The sequence below is a fragment of the Sminthopsis crassicaudata genome, chromosome X (assembly GCF_048593235.1).
Source record: "Sminthopsis crassicaudata isolate SCR6 chromosome X, ASM4859323v1, whole genome shotgun sequence".
Taxonomy (NCBI): Eukaryota; Metazoa; Chordata; class Mammalia; order Dasyuromorphia; family Dasyuridae; genus Sminthopsis; species Sminthopsis crassicaudata.
Window position 1 is genome coordinate 70738890 of NC_133623.1, and position 17612 is coordinate 70756501.

General features: G+C 38.6%; 1 protein-coding gene across 4 annotated transcripts in view; it reads right to left on the reverse strand.

Moving 5' to 3' along the window:
- Window positions 1-742: 742 nt before the first annotated feature.
- The window catches only part of NUP62 (nucleoporin 62), a 62916-nt gene continuing 46046 nt past the window's right edge, over window positions 743-17612 (reverse strand). For all 4 annotated transcript variants that reach the window (XM_074278178.1, XM_074278179.1, XM_074278180.1 and 1 more), the window contains 2 exons: window positions 16729-16795; window positions 743-1169 (listed from right to left, as the gene is read on the reverse strand). In XM_074278178.1, coding sequence (XP_074134279.1) covers window positions 1078-1169; window positions 16729-16795 — 159 coding nt within the window. In that variant the 3' untranslated portion in view covers window positions 743-1077. The remainder of the gene's footprint in view (window positions 1170-16728; window positions 16796-17612) is intronic.

A 17612-nucleotide genomic window follows, 5' to 3' on the forward strand; every position in this document is an offset into this window, starting at 1 on the left:
TTTAAACTCATGTCTTCCTGAATTTAAGCCTAATGCTCTATTCACGGCATCATCTAGCTGTCTCTGTTCTTTGGCCAGGGGTTCTCAAACTATGGCCTGCGGGCCAGATGCGGCCCGCTGATGACGTTTATGTGGCCCGCCAGGTTATGGCAAATGGGCTGAGGGGCAGAGACACAGTTTGAGTCTTTGTTTTTCCTATAGTCCAGCCCTCCAACAGTCTGAGGGACAGTGAACTGGCCCCCCATTTCAAAAGTTTGAGGACCACCGTTCTTTGGTGATCCCCTTTGTAATTTAAGAGAGAACAAAGTAGAAGAGATTATGTAAGGTCAGATTTAGAAATTAGGCCTTTAAAAAACAAACCAAATCAAGAAAAAAAACCCACCTATTTTGAGAAGCTGACTTTGTAAGATGAATAAATGAAATGTTACCATAACTATGTAACAAAACCAAGTAGAGGGACTGTCTGAATATTACTTTTCCCTCAAGGTCTGGCTTGAGTCTCATGCCTTTCTGGATTAATCCAATTTGTAGTGCTCTCTTTCCCAAAGAACTGGGCTGTGTCTGTGGCTCCAACTAGATTGAGCTCCTTCACAGTCAGAGACTACATCGTATTCTTCATTGTATGTCTTTGAAAGCCCAACACAGTGACTAGCATGTAAGATATCAGCATCATTCCCCCCACATTTTTATCTTTGGACAAAATTGGGAGGAAGGAAAAAAAAAAGTGACACATTTACACGTGTTGGAAGACTTCATAAAGCATTTGAGCAATTTAATGGGCATAAAGAGATTGACAAAATTTGATATAACTAATGTAAATTCCCAGCATAATTTCCTCTGACCACCATAAAGATTTAGAAGGGAGAAGACTTCCCATAAACTTTACTGTAACAAAAATTAATTGCAATAGAGTAAATGTATGTTTTTACTTAAGATTTAGAATGGAAGAAAAAAAACCACACGAACGTAACTGTAACAAAGAATGTAACTGCAATGGGTAACTGTATGCTTTACTCAAGTTTATAACCTAAGGCCTTTTATGTACTGGATAACGAACAACAAGCGATTACAGGCCATTTAATCAAACACGATCCGGTAGCTGCGTTCCTGCTCCTTGCGACGACTCTCGCAAATCTTTGATACCTCTTCCACCTTCCGCTGCAACAGGGCTGTGGGGAAACACATGATGCAATCATTTTTCTAGGGCAAAATTTACAAAAACTTCAGTTGGAAGGAACCTTAGTGATCAGCTTATGTAACCCATAATTCAAAAAGTCTCTTCTATAAACTACTCAGTGGGTAGGCATCCAGTCTTTGCTCTAAACTGTCCAATAAAGGGGAAGTCATCAGTTTCCAAGGTGGTTCCTTCCATTCTGGAACAGACCTACTTGTTACCTTCCTTATATTGAGCATATAACTGTCTATTTGTCATTACTTGCCCTCTGGGGCTACAAACAAGAAGCATAGTTAGCATCTCTTACACATCTTATTCAAACACTGGAAAGTAGTTATGCTTCCCTAATACTACTCTTCTGCTGGCTTTAATATCCCAGTTCATATGGTCATATGGGATGAATTCAATGCTTTTCACCATCCTGGATGTTCTTGTCTAGAGTGTCCTTCCTAAAACGTAGTGCCTGGAATGGAATACTACATGTGTTCTAACTAGCACTGAGGCCATTAAAAGCCTCCTTATTTCTGGAAGCCAGGCTTCTCATAGCACTGCAGCTCAAGAGTACATTAGTTTTTTTGGTTACCATATAACATTACTAATATTGAGGTGACAGTCCACCAAAACTTTCAGAACTTTTCAGATTTCCTCTAACTTATAATCCTTATAAGGTGCCATAAGTAAAAGCTCTGAATTCAAATCTAGCCTCAGACACATACTAGCTAGTGACCCTGAGCAAGTCATTTAATTTCGGTCTGCCTAGTTTCCTCATCTTGTAAAATGGGTACCTATTTCAGTGTTCCCGTGAGGATCAAATAAGATTTTATAAATATATATAGTGATTTCTAAGCCATAAGGCACTAATATTAGCTAATATTATTACATTGATTAAATCCAGCTTACTAGTCTATCGAGTCAAGATCTTTTTTAGATTGCATGTTACCTAGTATATTATTCTTCCCAATGTGAGTAAATTGCCAAAGGACAAAGGGTTAGTATTTTGCTCTCCTTGATTTTTTTTGAAAGGTAATTGGGGTTAAGTGACTTAGCAGGGTCAACATAGCTAGTATATGTCAAGTATCTGAGGCTAGGTTAGAATTCAGGTCTTCCTGACTCCAGAGTTGGTGCTCTATCCAATGCAGCACCACCTATCTGCTCTTTATATATATATATATATATATATAAATAATTTTTTTTTTTTTTGGTTGAAGCAATTGGGATTAAGTGACTTGCCCAGGGTGACACAGTGTTAAGTGTCTGAGGTCAGATTTGAACTCAGGTCCTCCTGACTTCAGGGCTGGTGCTCTATCCACTGCACCATTGCATCACCTAGCTGCCCCTGCTTTTAACATCTTTATCAAGGACCTTAGCACAGATCCCTGGGGCACTCTGCTAAAGACCTCCTTCCAAGATGACATGAATGACCTCTCTCTGGAGCTGGCCATTTACTCCTAAATCTAAGGAACAATACTGCCATCTCGTCATTTTCATCTGACAACAATAGGAAGTGAGTGGGATTTGTAACAGAAATGCAAGGATGGTTTAACATAAGGAAAACATGAGAAAAACATAATTATATCAAAAACAAAAGTAACAAGTTACATGATTATTTCAATAGATACAGGAAAAGCTTTTGACAAAATAGAACTTATTCCTCTTAAAAACACTTGAAAGCATAGGTATAAATGGATTTTTCCTTAAAATGATAAGCAACATCTACCTAAAACCATCTGCAAGCATTATTTGTAATGGGGATACACTGGGGATACAAATGGGGATATAAAGGATAGAAGCCTTTCTAATAAGATCAGTAGTGAAACAAGGCTGCCCTTTATCATCTATACTCTTCAATACTTTATTAGAAATGCCAACAATAGAAATAATAAAAGAAAATGAAATTTAAGGGCAATGAGGGAATACTCTTTTTGAAGGAAAATCCTAGAGATTCAACTAAAAAGCTCATTAAAACAATAATTTTAGCAGAGTAGCAGGATATAAAATAAACTCACAAAAAACATTACCATTTCTGCAAGAGATAGTATGAGATCTCTCATTTAAGATAACCATAAATGGCATAAAATACGTGGGAGTAGATCTGCTAAAATAAGTTCAGGAACTACATGAATATAATTATAAAACATTTTTTTATCCAAATAAAGTCAGATTTAAATAATTGGAGAGATATTAATTGTTCATGAGTGGGTAGAGCCAACATAATAAAAATGTCAATTCTACCTAAAACAATCTACTAATTCAATCTTATCCCAATTAAACTACCAATTTTTAAATGGGATATGATTGATTTAGTAGATTGTTTTATTCAGCTAGAAAAAATAATAACAGAATTAATTTGGAAGAACAAAAGGTTGAGAATGTCCAAGAAATTAATGGAAAAAAATATGAAGGAAGGAGGTTTAGAAGTACCAGATTTTAAACTATAAGATGGTAATTATAAAAACTATCTGGTATTGGCTAAGAAATAGGAGGATCAGTAAAACAAAGTAGACATATAATACACAGTAGTAAATAATTATAGTAACCTTGTATTTGACAAACGGAAAGATTTAAGTTCTGGGGATAAAAGTCCCCATTTAGTAAAAATCTGCCGGGAAAATTGCAAAACAGTCTGGCAGAAATTAGTATAGACAATATCTTAACATCATTTATTAAGATAAGGTCAAAATGGATATATGATCTAGATACAAAGGAGATATCATAGCATTATCTATCAGACTTACAGGTGGAAGAATTTATAAATAAACAAGATACAGAGCACTGTGAGATATAAAATGGATAATTTTGATTATAATGAAAAAGGTATTGTACAAATAAAATCAATGTAGTCAGATTAAAAGTAAAGTAGAAAAATTGGAAAACTTTTTCTGGATAGTATCTCAGATAAAAACATTTTCCTAGTTAATATCTCAGATAAAGACTGGATCTCAAATATAGAGAACTCTCAAATTGATAAATCGTCAAAGGATATAAACAAGCAAATCAAAGCTATATACGGTCAAATGAAAAATGCTTTAAATCATTATTGATTAGAGAAATGTAAACTAAAACAACTTTAGAAATATTATTTCATATCTATCAGATTGGTTAAAATGACAGAAAGGGAAAATTTCAAATGTTGGAGGAGATGTGGAAAAAATTGGGACACCAATACACTGCTGGTGGAATTGTGAAGTGATCCAACCATTTTAGAGAGCAATATGGAATTATGTCCAAAGATTTACAAATATGTGTATGTGCCTTCTGATTCAGCAATACCACAATTGGATCTATTTCCCCACGGAGATAAGATGAGGGAAAAAGGAAAAGAATTTCTTTATCCCAGAATACGTTCTTTTTGTGGTAGCAGAGAACTGGAAATTGAGAGAATGTTCATTAATTGGGGAATGGCTAAACAAGTTGTGGTATGTGACTGTACTGTAATAAATGAAAAGCAGTTTGATTTTAGAAAAATTTGGAAAGACCTGCATGAAATAATGAAGAGTGAAAGGAGCAAAACCAAGAGAATATTGTATACAGCAATACTGTTCAAAGCATAATTGTGAGAAGTTTTTGCAAGGGTCAATGTTGAAAAATTATCCATGCATATGTTTTGTATATAAAAAGCTATTTAAAAAAAAAAAGAGAACTTATGAAGTAAGCTATTCTGAGTATTACAAATATTCAAATTAACTACAAAGAACTTATAGAAAAGATGCTATCCACCTCCAGAGAAAGCATGCATACACACATACGTATGCCCTCCCTGTGTCAAATAGCAGCCTTCTCTAGTGCAGGTTGGGAGGGAGTCAGTTCAGAACTTAATGTAACAAAAAATAAAACAAAAATTCAAAAAACAGCAAGTGAGCAAGGGATCAAAAGCTTGACTAAAATCTACCTCATCAATATGAGCAGAATCTTTGGACATATGGTTTGATCAAACACAGAAGCAAGCCTGTATGACCTGTTCTTTTGCTGTCCCCACAGTCTCCTCTCTGGGTGCAGATGGCTCTCTTCATCACAAAACCCTTGGAACTAGCCTGAATCATCTCATTGAAGAGCCACGTCCATCAGAATTGATCATCTTATAATATTGTGTTGCTGTGTACAATGGTCTCCTGGTTCTACTCATTTCACTAAGCATCAGTTCATGTAGGTCTCTCCAGGACTCTCTAAAATCATCCTGCTGATCATTTCTTACAGAACAACAATATTCCATAACATTCACACACCACAATTTAGTCAGCCATTCTCCAACTGATGGGCATCCATTGCATTTCCAGTTTCTTGCGACTACAAAAAGAGCTGCCACAAACATTTTTGCACATGTGGGTCCCTTTCCTTCCTTTAAGATCTCTTTGGGATATAAGCCCAGTAGTAGCACTGCTGGATCAAAGGGTATGCACAGTTTGACAACCCTTTGGGCATAGTTTTAAATTGCTCTCCAGAATGGTTGAATCAGTTCACAGCTCTACCAACAATGTATTAATGTCCCAGTTTCCCCACATATCCTCCAACATTGGTACAATGACCTATTCTTGAAGAAGTCAAGCTGATTATCACTACTTCCTTTTCTGGCTGTTCACTAATTCATCTCTTTAATAATTAATTTCTTGAAGTCAAAGTCAAACTATCATGATACTACTGACTTAGAATAGAGTTTCGAATCAGATTCTTTTAAGGAAAAACTACTGTCTAGCTCTGCCTCTTTTTGCCTCACATATGTGAATCTAAGTGCAAAACTTTCCGTTTAGCCCTATGTCAAATTTCATCTTCTTGGATTTAGCCCAGTCTAGAATTCTAGCCAATTTATATCTTTTCATGTGGTGGTGTTCCCTTCCAACAAATGTGCTCCTATCAACCTGCAAATCTCTGTTCACCATCTAAATTACTGACAAAAATAAGAAATAGCTCAAAGTCAAGTACACATCCCTTGGGCACTCCATTGAAGATGTTCTTCCAAAATGAGATTAAGTATATACTACTCTTTTGAGTCAGCCTTTTCTTTCAACTAGTTCCAAATCTAAATAACGGAATTATTGTCTAGCCCATTTCCCTCCATTTCTTCCACAGGGACAGACTTGATCAAGTTTCCAGAAATAGAAAAGGTAGGAAAGCAATGTTACATTCTCTCAGTGGTATCTGTTTGCAAAACTTCCTCAAGACTTATTTATTCCCTCCTTCTAGCCTTCTTTCATTCAAACAAAGCCCCCTTTGCAGAGTAGAAAATGGAGGCAAATTCATTTCATTTTCCCTTCTAGAACCTAGAGAAACAGTGGGCAAACACAGGCCTTCGTGGCTGCCCTCTTTAGCCTTTATCTATATAAAGTCCACTTCATATGTAAACATCCTCTGAGAAAAGTTCTCAACTTTTAGTTAGACTCACACAAATCTATGTGTTGATTAAAGCCTACCAGTCCTGCATAGGACAGTCATTAATTCAAGGCAGAGGTCTGTGTTTGTGTTACTAGTCAGCAAATTAGGAACTTGTATTTATAGTCAACATTTTTGTTCATAGCCTAAATAAGGATTTAACATCTGGCTGCCTCCAGGTTAAGGGGACATCAAAATGCAAAATCCCCAAAGCTAATTTGTCAGGCATGTTCTTTCCTGCCCCACCTCCAATTTTTCTGACAGGCCAAGGGCTCCCCCAGAGGACAGATAAACCTTTAGATTCAAAACAAAAGTATCCTAGAGACATAAAACATTCATTTGCTGATGAAATCATTATTAAATTACCAGGAAACAAGTCTATCATTAAAAAATTCTAAAGTCCAAAGGAAAGCAAAGAAACAACTCTACTAGCATTAGGTCCAGTCTCTATAATGAATTTTCAAGATTTTTTCAAAAACAAGCTTAATATAAATCATGTTGGTTGTCTTCCTTCAAAGGAAAAACCTTCTTTCCTTCGCCTATCTTATCTAGACCCTGGGTAAGCCCAGGATAAAGGCAATAACTTGGATTTTTTTCAGCTATCAATTTGCGTGCCCTGGCAAGTGTGCATTTTAGAACTTAAAGAAAACAGTTGATTTGGTACACTATGACAGCTGCTGTCAAAAAAGCAATTTTGCTGTCCTAAAGGTTTAGCTAAACCCCTTAAGGAGTTCTCTTTACATGTCTAAAATCTAAAACCATCTGAACTCTTTACAGAGATCCTTATGTGTGTCAACGTTCTGATTTGGATATGAAATTCTTTTCTTTAACTTTGCCTCAAGTTTTATAAAGTTGGCTCAATTCTAAGCTATTCAAAAACAGAATGGGCTGCCTTTGGGAGGCGGTATTTCCCCATCACTGGAGGTAATCAAGAGAAAGTTGGAGGACTGTCAGCTATGTTGGCAAACAGATTGCTTCATTCGGGTAAAGTTCGGATGAGATGGCCTCTGAAATCCTTGGTGACTCAGATTCTGATAGGAAGCCAAGAAAAATTCAGATCCCAAGATCTGGAAAGGAGATCACAGGCTATGGAGTCCAACGCTCTCATTTTTACAGATGACAAAGTGAGGCCCAGAGAGGGGGGCCTCTTGTCCAAAGCCACCCAGTTAGTAAGGAGCAGAACCAAGATCCAAATCTAGCCCTCTCTCCATAGCACCACAAGGCCTTTAACTATAAATGAGGTTTTCAAATGAATACTAATTTTTTATCTCTAAATTCAGTGTAAGCTATGTGTACAGAGAGAGAAGCAAAGCTAAACTCAGAATCCTTTCAATCCTACCCTACTTAAGAGCTGTGCAAATGGAAGTATTTTCCAAGCGTCTTCTAGACCCAAACAAGAGTACATCCTGCTGACTGGAGATATAGGGTAGGAAGTAACAAACCTAGCTGTACATTCAATCTCTAAAGAGGAGAAGCTCGATTGATTAGATGAAGGAGCTTTTGCTCACGGTCCTGGATGCATCCTAGCTCTCCAATATGACATCTGGATTTATCAAAGTAGCTGGGGCAAAGAAACTGAACAAAATCAGGCACCTCCTCAGCGTGAGGGCTCAAGTGCTACTTCTGTCTGACAATGGCTCCCAGAGCTATTTGTGACTGCCAGGATCAATGAGAGGAAAGAGCCAAAGGCACTGAGGAGAAACAGTGGTGATCAACATCTCTTACTAATGAGAGCTCAAGGGTACTATGCTTTAGATTCTTCACTAATAATACAACTTGACATTTTCATATTGCTGAGATGACTCACTGGAAGGCAGAAATGAGTGTGGGGTCCCCAAGGCTAGTTCAGGAGAATACACAGTCTGGCATTCCCCACAAAGCTTTGCCAATGGGCTCCGTGTGGATTAGGGATCGGTATTTGGAGGCGTACGCTTAACGGACAAAATGATATCTTCTGGAAGTATCAAAGAGCTTTACATCAAAGTTTCCAAAAGTATTTTCACACACATCATCTGGTTTGGGCCTCTTGACAGCTTTATGAGGTAGGGAGAGCAGCTATTATTATTAGTCCTGTTTTACAGATAAATAAATTGAGGTTCAGAAGTAAAAATCTTTCGGGTCAGACCGTCAAAACAGTGAATAGCTGAGCTAGGTCTTCTGACTCAGGGCCTAGGGCTTTTCCCATGGTACCATTCTCATTGATCAAACACCAGGAAATTTTTGAATTAAAAAGGATTATTTAACTAGCTGTATGATCATGGGCAAATCATGCAATTTCTCAATGGCACTGGGTAATTCCCTGAGTTGCAGATGAATTATCTCTCTGCATCAGTGTGTGATCAGAAAATCACATATCGGAACCAAAAAGAAACAGTTCTTCTGCTGGAACCCTAACATACGCACTTGCCCATAAAGCCACAAGAGGCTGATTCACAGAGAAGCCCATTCAACCGAATTTTGTTGGTGAAATGCCATAAAAGGCAACCTTGCTTAAAAGTACTCTGTATACACAGGACTGCATTATAGCAAGGTTCCTTTTATTTGTGCTTCTTAGTCACAAATAGTAAGAAAGAAACTGCTTTGAGGGGAAAAAAAAAATCTGTTTTTCCCCTCAGTGTTAAAGTCCTACTTATGTGAGTGATTTCAAATTTGTTCTATCTAAAGTATCTGAGGGGGCTATCCAGATGAAGAATTTCCCTTAAGTATGTACAAAAAATGGATTAGTGAGGGATCTACTGTTGCAGATGCATGAAGGCCCCCTTTCCCCATTGCCCTATTAGTAATACTACTAAATAATGATGATGATGACAACGACATGTCCTAATAGGAACTAAAGACTTTCTCAATTCTTTGGTTTTGAAAACCTAATATAGAATTTCCTAAGACAAAAAGTATTGAGCAAAAATCTCTTCTATTTTACTTGTGGGTAAGTGGTTCACTAATGAAGTTATGAAAATATATCAATCAACTGAAAGACAAAACATATTCCAATTAACTGAAACAGGATGAGGCAAATTTTTAAGAGTCTCAAAATCTTTATGTCACTGATCTCTTGGCAGATTAAAAGCATTTTTTAAAAAAATGCTTAAAGTAAAAAAGTTATGCCCTTCAAGGCCAGGAGATGGCCCTATAAACCAAAGGACACCAAGATTTCCCAGAGAATTTATTAAAGAGGAAGAAAGGGAAATGAAGCACCCTTACTCAATAAATCAAATTCTATTATAGAAGAGATAACGTTTTAAGTAGAAATCAAAGGCATCTTTGGACATCTTTCAGCTTGTCTTTGAAGAGATGAAAACAGAGCACTTAATAAAGATTTGAAAAGACCTCATTTTTATCTGAATCTCATGGATGAATCTGCCCTGTTGGCACAGTCTGCTGCCAATAAACAAACCAACCCACAAACTGCATCTCATTAAAAAAAAAAAAAACAAAAAAAAAAACCTCATTATTCTCAAACAGTTGGAGGAAACAAAACTGCTTCTCCAAAATGACTCTAGAGATACTTTATGGAAAAGATACGTATTTATCCTATTAGAATCAACAACTGTAAAGCTTTTACATTTGTAAAAAAATGGAATTGCTCAGGGATAGTTGGGCTTACAGTTTTAGGGAATACTCCTTTGCTTGGATCTGTGCACTCACCAAATCCCCTTTGAGAATTTTTAGTTACATTAAAAAAAAAAAATCCTGACTTTTGACCGTAAAGAGTAGCACCGTTTTTGTTGCCCTGTAGGCACATTATAATGCCATAATCAACATCTCATTGCACTGAGGCCTCTTTATCCCTTCCTTTACATTCTCTACACGCACAAGCCAATGACCTCAGTTTTCCTTACTCCAACGGTGCTTAATAGAATGATCGCCCTTCTTGAATTCTCTGTGGCCTTTGACATCACCCATCATTCTCCTGTCCTTGATTTTTAAGACATTATTTTCTCTTGGTTTTACTCCTCCATGTCTGATCACCTTCTCTGTCACCTCTGCAAGATCTTCATCCAAATAACTCCTGCTAATGGTAGGTATTCTCCCCCAAAGCTCTGCCCTCTTCTCCCTCTATATTACTTCCCTCTGTGACGTCAAACTCTCATGGTTTAATTGTCATTTCTATGTAGATGATTCTCAGCTCTACCCTTTTGCTTTACCTCTAGTCTCCCATCTTCAACTGCCTATTAGACATCTCAAATTGAATGGCTCATAAATATGTCCAAAATCAAATCTCACAAACTTGACCTTTTCTCAACTTTCCTAGTGCCCTCAAGGCTACTTTCATTCTCCCAATCAACCAGGCTTGCAACTTAGATGTCATCCTCAGCTCCTCACTCTCTCTCATCCCCCATGTCTAATCAGGCGCCAAATCCTGTACATTTACCTTCAGAGCACCTCATAAACCTCTTCTCTGACTGTGGTCTCATCCTGGTATAAGCCCTAATCCTCTCATACCTGGACTAAGATTGGAAATTTCTGTTTGGTCTCTCTCTACTCAAGCCACTCCACTTGGCTGCCAAAATGATCTTCCTAAAGCAAAGATCCAATCATGTCCCATCCTTCTTTCCGCCCAATTCAATAAACTCCAGTGATATTTTCACTGACTATCCCCTAAGCCTGGAATTCTCTCCCTCCTCATCTCCCCTTTGTGGACTCCCTAGTATCCTTCGGGTCCTAACCTAAAACAAGACCCCCTTCCCCAACCCCCTGCTTCATACTAGTGCCTTCCCTCTGTGATCATCTCCAGCTGAATTTATATATGTCTTGTCTATACGTGGTGGTTAAAGTTGTTTTCTCATTAAACTTCAAGCGATATGGGGATTACCTTTGTTTCTCTAGCACATAGCACAGGGACTGGCACATCAGTGGCAATAACTGTACCAGAAGGCCCCAAAGACCTACAGGTGTAAGTACAGTTATCCCTTCCATACATAAGGATTAGGGGTATGAACACTTCCCTGCTCCTCCAACCAATTTGGAAAATCCTCCTTTTGTACCAGAGAAGAAATTGGAATTATTATGGTATTAAAGAACATTTTTTAGTTTTTGTTTTTCGTTTTTTTTTTTTTTTTTTTTTTAATGCCAACCAGTGACACATCAAAACCTCAATGGGGAAAGTTGATCTGTGGAAGGGATAACTGTCCTGCAGCTCCAGAGGTTGCCAAGACAGCTATTTATGAATGTAGTACTGAAAAAGTCCCAGTGCTTCATCTGACATCAGCAAGTTGAGCTGCTCTGAGCCCCTGATTTTCACCTGCAGTTAGTTACTCTCAATTATTTATGATAATGAAAGGGAGAAGAAACATAGAAAATATCTACCATGTGAAACTTAGAAAATATATTCAAAACCACCCGCAGTCCCTCCCAGTAGCACCTGACTCCTCCTGGCTAACCAAGAGCACCAGAAACAACCTGTTCATGGATAATTCCACCTTAGACAAAATGGTGTGGTGCCATTTAAAGAAAAGTACTGAAAAAATATTATGGTAATTCACAAAAGCCATCTTTGAAGGAAGTTTAACTAACACTTTCACACTAAAAATGTAAATTGATTAATTGAACAGCTGCTGGGCTTAACAAGAAAACAAATCTGTACAGAAATGAGAAATTATAAAAATCATTAAGAATATTTCCCACAAACTTTTTTAAAACATAAAAGTAATGACTTTCAAAAACAATTTTTAACTAACATATAACGAGATATGTATAGAAGCACTTTTTGTGGTAGCAGAAACCTGGAAACAAATCGGGTGCTCGTCGACCAGGGAAGGACTGGAAACAAATCGTGGTGAATGAATATAAGCAAACATCTTTGTGCAAAGATGAGAAATTCAGAGAAAAATGTGAAGACTCAGTGATTTGAGACAGAGGAAAAGAGAATCAGAGCAGATTTGAGACAGAGGAAAAGAGAATCAGAGCAATATACAACTCGACTATTGGGAATTAAAAGAACAGTAAAACGAAAAGTAGTGAAGAGATTCAGCCTTCTCTTTTCTTTGGACTGTTGGGGGAGGAGGGGACAAAGGGGCAGAATGCTGCACACGCCAGCCAGCATAGTCATTGTTATATTTTGCTTAACTTTTGTTTTTGTTGTTGTTACAAGTGAAGGCTCACTGGATGGAGGATATCTGGCTAAAATGTAAAAATATCACCTCCGTTTTACAAATGAAGAAACTGAGGTTCTGTTACTAAGGGTGAGCGTGCTAAGATATGAACCCATATTTCCTGAACTCAGGTCAGCTGGGTAGTACAGTGGATAAGGTCACAAAACCTAAGTTCAAATCTGGCCTCAGACACTTACTAGTTTGTGTAACCCTGAGTTACACTTCTGTTTACCTCAGTTTCCTCATCTATGAAATGGGGATAATAACAGCATCACCCTCCCAGACTTGTGGTGAAAAGATGAAAGAATATTTATAAAGAGCTTATTACAGTGCCTATTCCATAGTAGATATCTAATGTTTATTCCCTTCACTTCTGAATGCAAATGCTTGCTCCCTTTGCCTTTCTCCCCACAATGCTACATTTTATTATTTCTCAGTGATAAAATGACACATGGGAATTAGAGTTCTGCACCTGACTTTTGTTTCTGCTTAAAAACTGGGAATTTCTGAGTAACTGGATTCGCTTGGTCATTATTGTACTGGGCAGTCACCTATATGTTTTCACTTGCCTCTCTTGAAAGAAGTCTCTTGATACTCATATTTGTTACCTTGTATTTATTATTTCTTGTATGAGAGGGAAAAGAAAGAGGCATCTGGGGATAAAGTGAGGAGCAAGCAGAGGGGAATGAAACCGGGGTCAGCTGCGATAGCCTTCATGAAGGCTTTCTTGGCCAAGATACTGGAGTGGCTCTCAAGGGTTCCTTCCCCAGACAAACAGGAGAAGTGACTTGCCCAGGATCACACAGCTACTAAGTATTGGAGGCCATTTTTGAACCCTGCTCTTCCTGACTGCATGCCACCTGGCTGCCTAGACCCATCTATTGTTACTGTTTGCCAAAACATTTGATTACGCTCATATTATAACAGAAAACCTTCACCCAGAAGCAACTTTCTGCTCAGAAATCTGCTCAATTATCCACGTTGCTGAGTGAGTTTCCAGAAACAAAGTCAAAGAGTAAACAGTTGCCCCTACTCTCCCCCTGCCCCACCCATGGCTAAGAACCACATCCAAATACTTCTCTGTTCCATATGGAGACATGAGAAGGGGAAGGGGAAGATAAAAATCAAAGTTCAGTCTTGCAGGAAATAGTCATTCGTCACTGGTGCTACATTATCAAACATTCGAAAGGAAAAGATAAACTGGCCCAAATCTCCGCTTTTTCTATGTGATAACCAGGTGAAAAGAAAATGGATGTTCTATACAACACAGAGACAAGAAAGCCCTGCTGACCAATGAAAGCAGGCCGAGAGGCCTGTGACTACTTGCTTACAGCCTGCATTGCAGTGTGTGGTCTTGGAACAGAGCGGAGCTGCCCTGGCCTGAGGAACAGCCAATGAGTCAAGGCCAACAGCCTTGTGAAACAGCCCAAGAACAGCAGGGTGATTTATCCTCTATCTGGAAGACTGGAGAGTCTCTCCTATAATTTACAGTTAAACCAATTCTGGGTTACTCAAGTAAATCCCCACTGATTCCAATTCTCAGGTGGAAGCTGAGAGATTAGCCTTCCTCTTTCTTTTGAGGTTGTTCTGGCTTTCATCTGCAACCTGCAGGCTGAGGGGGGCTTCCCAAGCTCCTTCTCCAAACTCACCCCTGCCGGGCCCAAGACCACCTGCCTCAGGCTCTAGCTCTGCCTCGCCCGGAGCCAAGACAGCCACTGCAGAAGCCATAGAGTGGCCACAGTGCTTATCCTCACAGCCAGGCGGCAATGGCAATGCCTTCTCTAGTCCCAGCTCAATGACCATATTCAGAGGAGGGAGTCCTATCACTTTTGTTACCTGTAATTCTCTCTCAAGCTACATTTGGCTCGATAGAGACCAGAGGTTTTTTTAACCTGAGATCCATGATCCACAATGGGGGGAAAGACATCTTTATCTTCGTTGGCTTCGCCTCCCTTTGTAACCTTGCCTATTTTATTTTATGTATTTAATAACATTTATTCTGAAAGCCCCCTGCCCCCACGCTTTCCTAAACTTTTACAATACACAAACCCCATTCAGAAGCACTGGTGTAGACGGGAACTCTTGCTTAGCAAGGCTGAGAAAAATGAGGTGCTCTGGTAATCAAATGTTTAGACAAACAGTAACAATAGATGGATATAGGCGGTACTGCAGGGAATGGAGTGCGGGGCCTGCAGCCAGGAAGAGTGGGGTTCAAGGGCGGCCTAAGATACTTAGTAGCTGTGTGATCCTGGGCAAGCTACTTCACCTGTTTGCCTTAACTCATTGGGGCAGGAACCAGCAAGAGTCACTCCAGTAGCTCAAGGAAGAAAGCCCCACAGATAATCCTGGCGTGCTAGAGTCCACGAGGTCACCAAAAGTCTGCCCCGACTGAACAGCAACAACCATAGATGGGACATTCCTTTTAAAGGAATTTAAAGCATACTAAAAGAGCATTCAGTACAGGGCGAATAGGAGATACAAATAAGTGGTTACTGATTAGTGAGCAACCAGAAAACACAATCTTTACAGAGCGGAGGGTTACTGTAATGCTAGAAACATACAGAACACCTTTCAATGTCTGCAAAATACAGTCTTCTCTAGGTATTATTATTTATTTTTTAGAGATGAGGAAACTGAGGCGCAGGTTTTAAATAACTTGCCCAGGATCTCACAGCTAGGAGGTGAAAGGTGGGATCCAAACCACTGGGTCCCATTCTTGACTCTGAATTCACAATCTTTCCCCTACACATAGCCCTTAATTATGAAAATCAGCAACGCCAAGCAATGTGTATACATGGCAATGCCAGTAGAGAGAGAAGTTTGTAGCCAGCAGGACAACAGACAAGGGCTAAGTCTGAGAGGTGCTTCTACTTCCAAATGCCAGCAGTCCCATAATTCACATAACCTACTCTCAAATTTTCATCTTTCCACGCCAAAAAAAAAAAAAAAAAAAAAAAATAATAATAATTTAATTTATAGAACTGAAAGCAAAGCTAATCTGCATCACATAACTGAAGTAATCAAACGGGATTTTTGCTTAAGTGTTAAAAGAAAATGAAATATTTACGGAGTGGATTTTATGTGCAACCCCCCCCCCCCCCCGGGCTTGGTTAAAGATGAAAAACAAGGTTAAGACAAAGAAGAAAAAGATTTTTGTCAAGAATCTAAAGACAGAAGAATATCCCTAAACTCCATTAGGTCAGTATAATCAAGGCTTGGACAAAGAAAGGCAAGATAAAAATTAACGAACCAGATTTTACAATCAAAAATACCCCCCATCCCAAATCAGTGAAATTGGAAGCTGTTCGAGTAGGATTTCTCCATTAAGGCAGAAAGTCCTACGGAGGTCCTTGGTCTTTAGAGTCTTCTAAGCTGTGTAATTAACAAATAAATCCATTGGCAACTGTAAGACAGACCTAAATAACTAACCGAAGTGATTTATAATCAAAATTATTTTGACTTCTTTGTGCATAATTGTTACAATGACCAATTAGTACTTGTTAACTATCTTAGGACTCACTATTGTCAAGGACCCACTTAGTAAATGTGGAGAGGTTCATCACCAGGAGATGATGTTCCCCCTCCCACTTACGAGAAACTCTTGAATACTTTGTGTCAGAGATTCTAACCACTAAATGGAGAATTAGCAGAAGGAAAGGCCTCTTCAAGGCCCTATGAGATTTAGAGAGAATACAGAATAGATACAATTTCTAACACGCTAAGCCACTCATTGTAGAATACAGTATCCCTAAGGCATCTGTGATACCACTGTGGATATCCCATAAAACAGATAAAACCTCTGAAGTACCCACATTAAGACAACAATCACGGAGAATAAAAGGACCAGTAGCATCTCAATCAGCAATAAAATGAGTTTTCTCATTTCCCAGGCTTCCAGGTTTAGAGCTGGAAGGGGACTTCGACATCAGCTGGTCTCACCACCTCCTTTTCCAAGCTAAATTACTTGCACAAAGTCACTCAGGTATTAAGTGGCAAAGCAGAGATTCAAACTCCGACCCTTTGATGATCAAAGAGGGAAAACACCAGTCTTGACCTTACACTCTATACGGCTGGCCAGATATCCTCGTTAAATCCTACCTGAGTTTTGATCAATCCACTGAAGTGAATCCATGTGAGCATTCAAAATTTTACAGATCTGCTGAAGCTAAAAGAGACCAAAAAAAAAAAAAAAAAAATTCATGTTAGGTTCTGATCCTCTCACCTGAAAGAGAAACAAGAGTGAATAAAATGACCTGAAAGTTGCGTTAAATACTCAATTGGACCCTCCTTGTCTCCTTGGTGATACAAACTTGTTTTGGAAAGAACTATGAGTACATGTTGCTTTCTCCCACTTTGTATTTGTCTCATTACATCAATCCCTTTAAAACAACTGTTTATGAGCTGCCATGCATACAAAATAAAGTGTTCTGGAATGTTCAGCCCAAAAGGGCTTCTCAGGATAATAAAGGCCATGAACAATGAGAATATTTAACTAAGACAGGATTTAAGACACTGCCAATTAGTGGGGAGAGATATAGGAGAAAAACAGAAACCGAGTTAGTACAGGCTAAATCCAAAGTGCTTGAAGATCTGATGGAGAGGGGATAAAGATTAAGGTCTTTCAACCCTCCCACCCCCAATAGCACAAAGAATATTGATGTGATTCAGATGCTTCAACTCATATGAAAAGTTTTATTTGGAAAAACAAAACAAAACCAAACCAAAAAACAGGGGATGATGGCAAGGGGTTTTATAAGAAAGGAAAAATGGCTTCTATTTTTTCCAGTAACCACAAATATACCTGAAAATAGAGTGCCATCTCTTTCAATCTCCCTTTCAAATTTCATAGCTGATGTTTTTATATAACTGGGCAGCTAGGTGGATACAGCACCAAGCCTGGAGTCAGGAAGAACTGAGTTTAAATCTGACCTCTGACCTTGGACAAGTTACTTATCCTTTTTTGCTTCAGTTTCTTCCTCTGT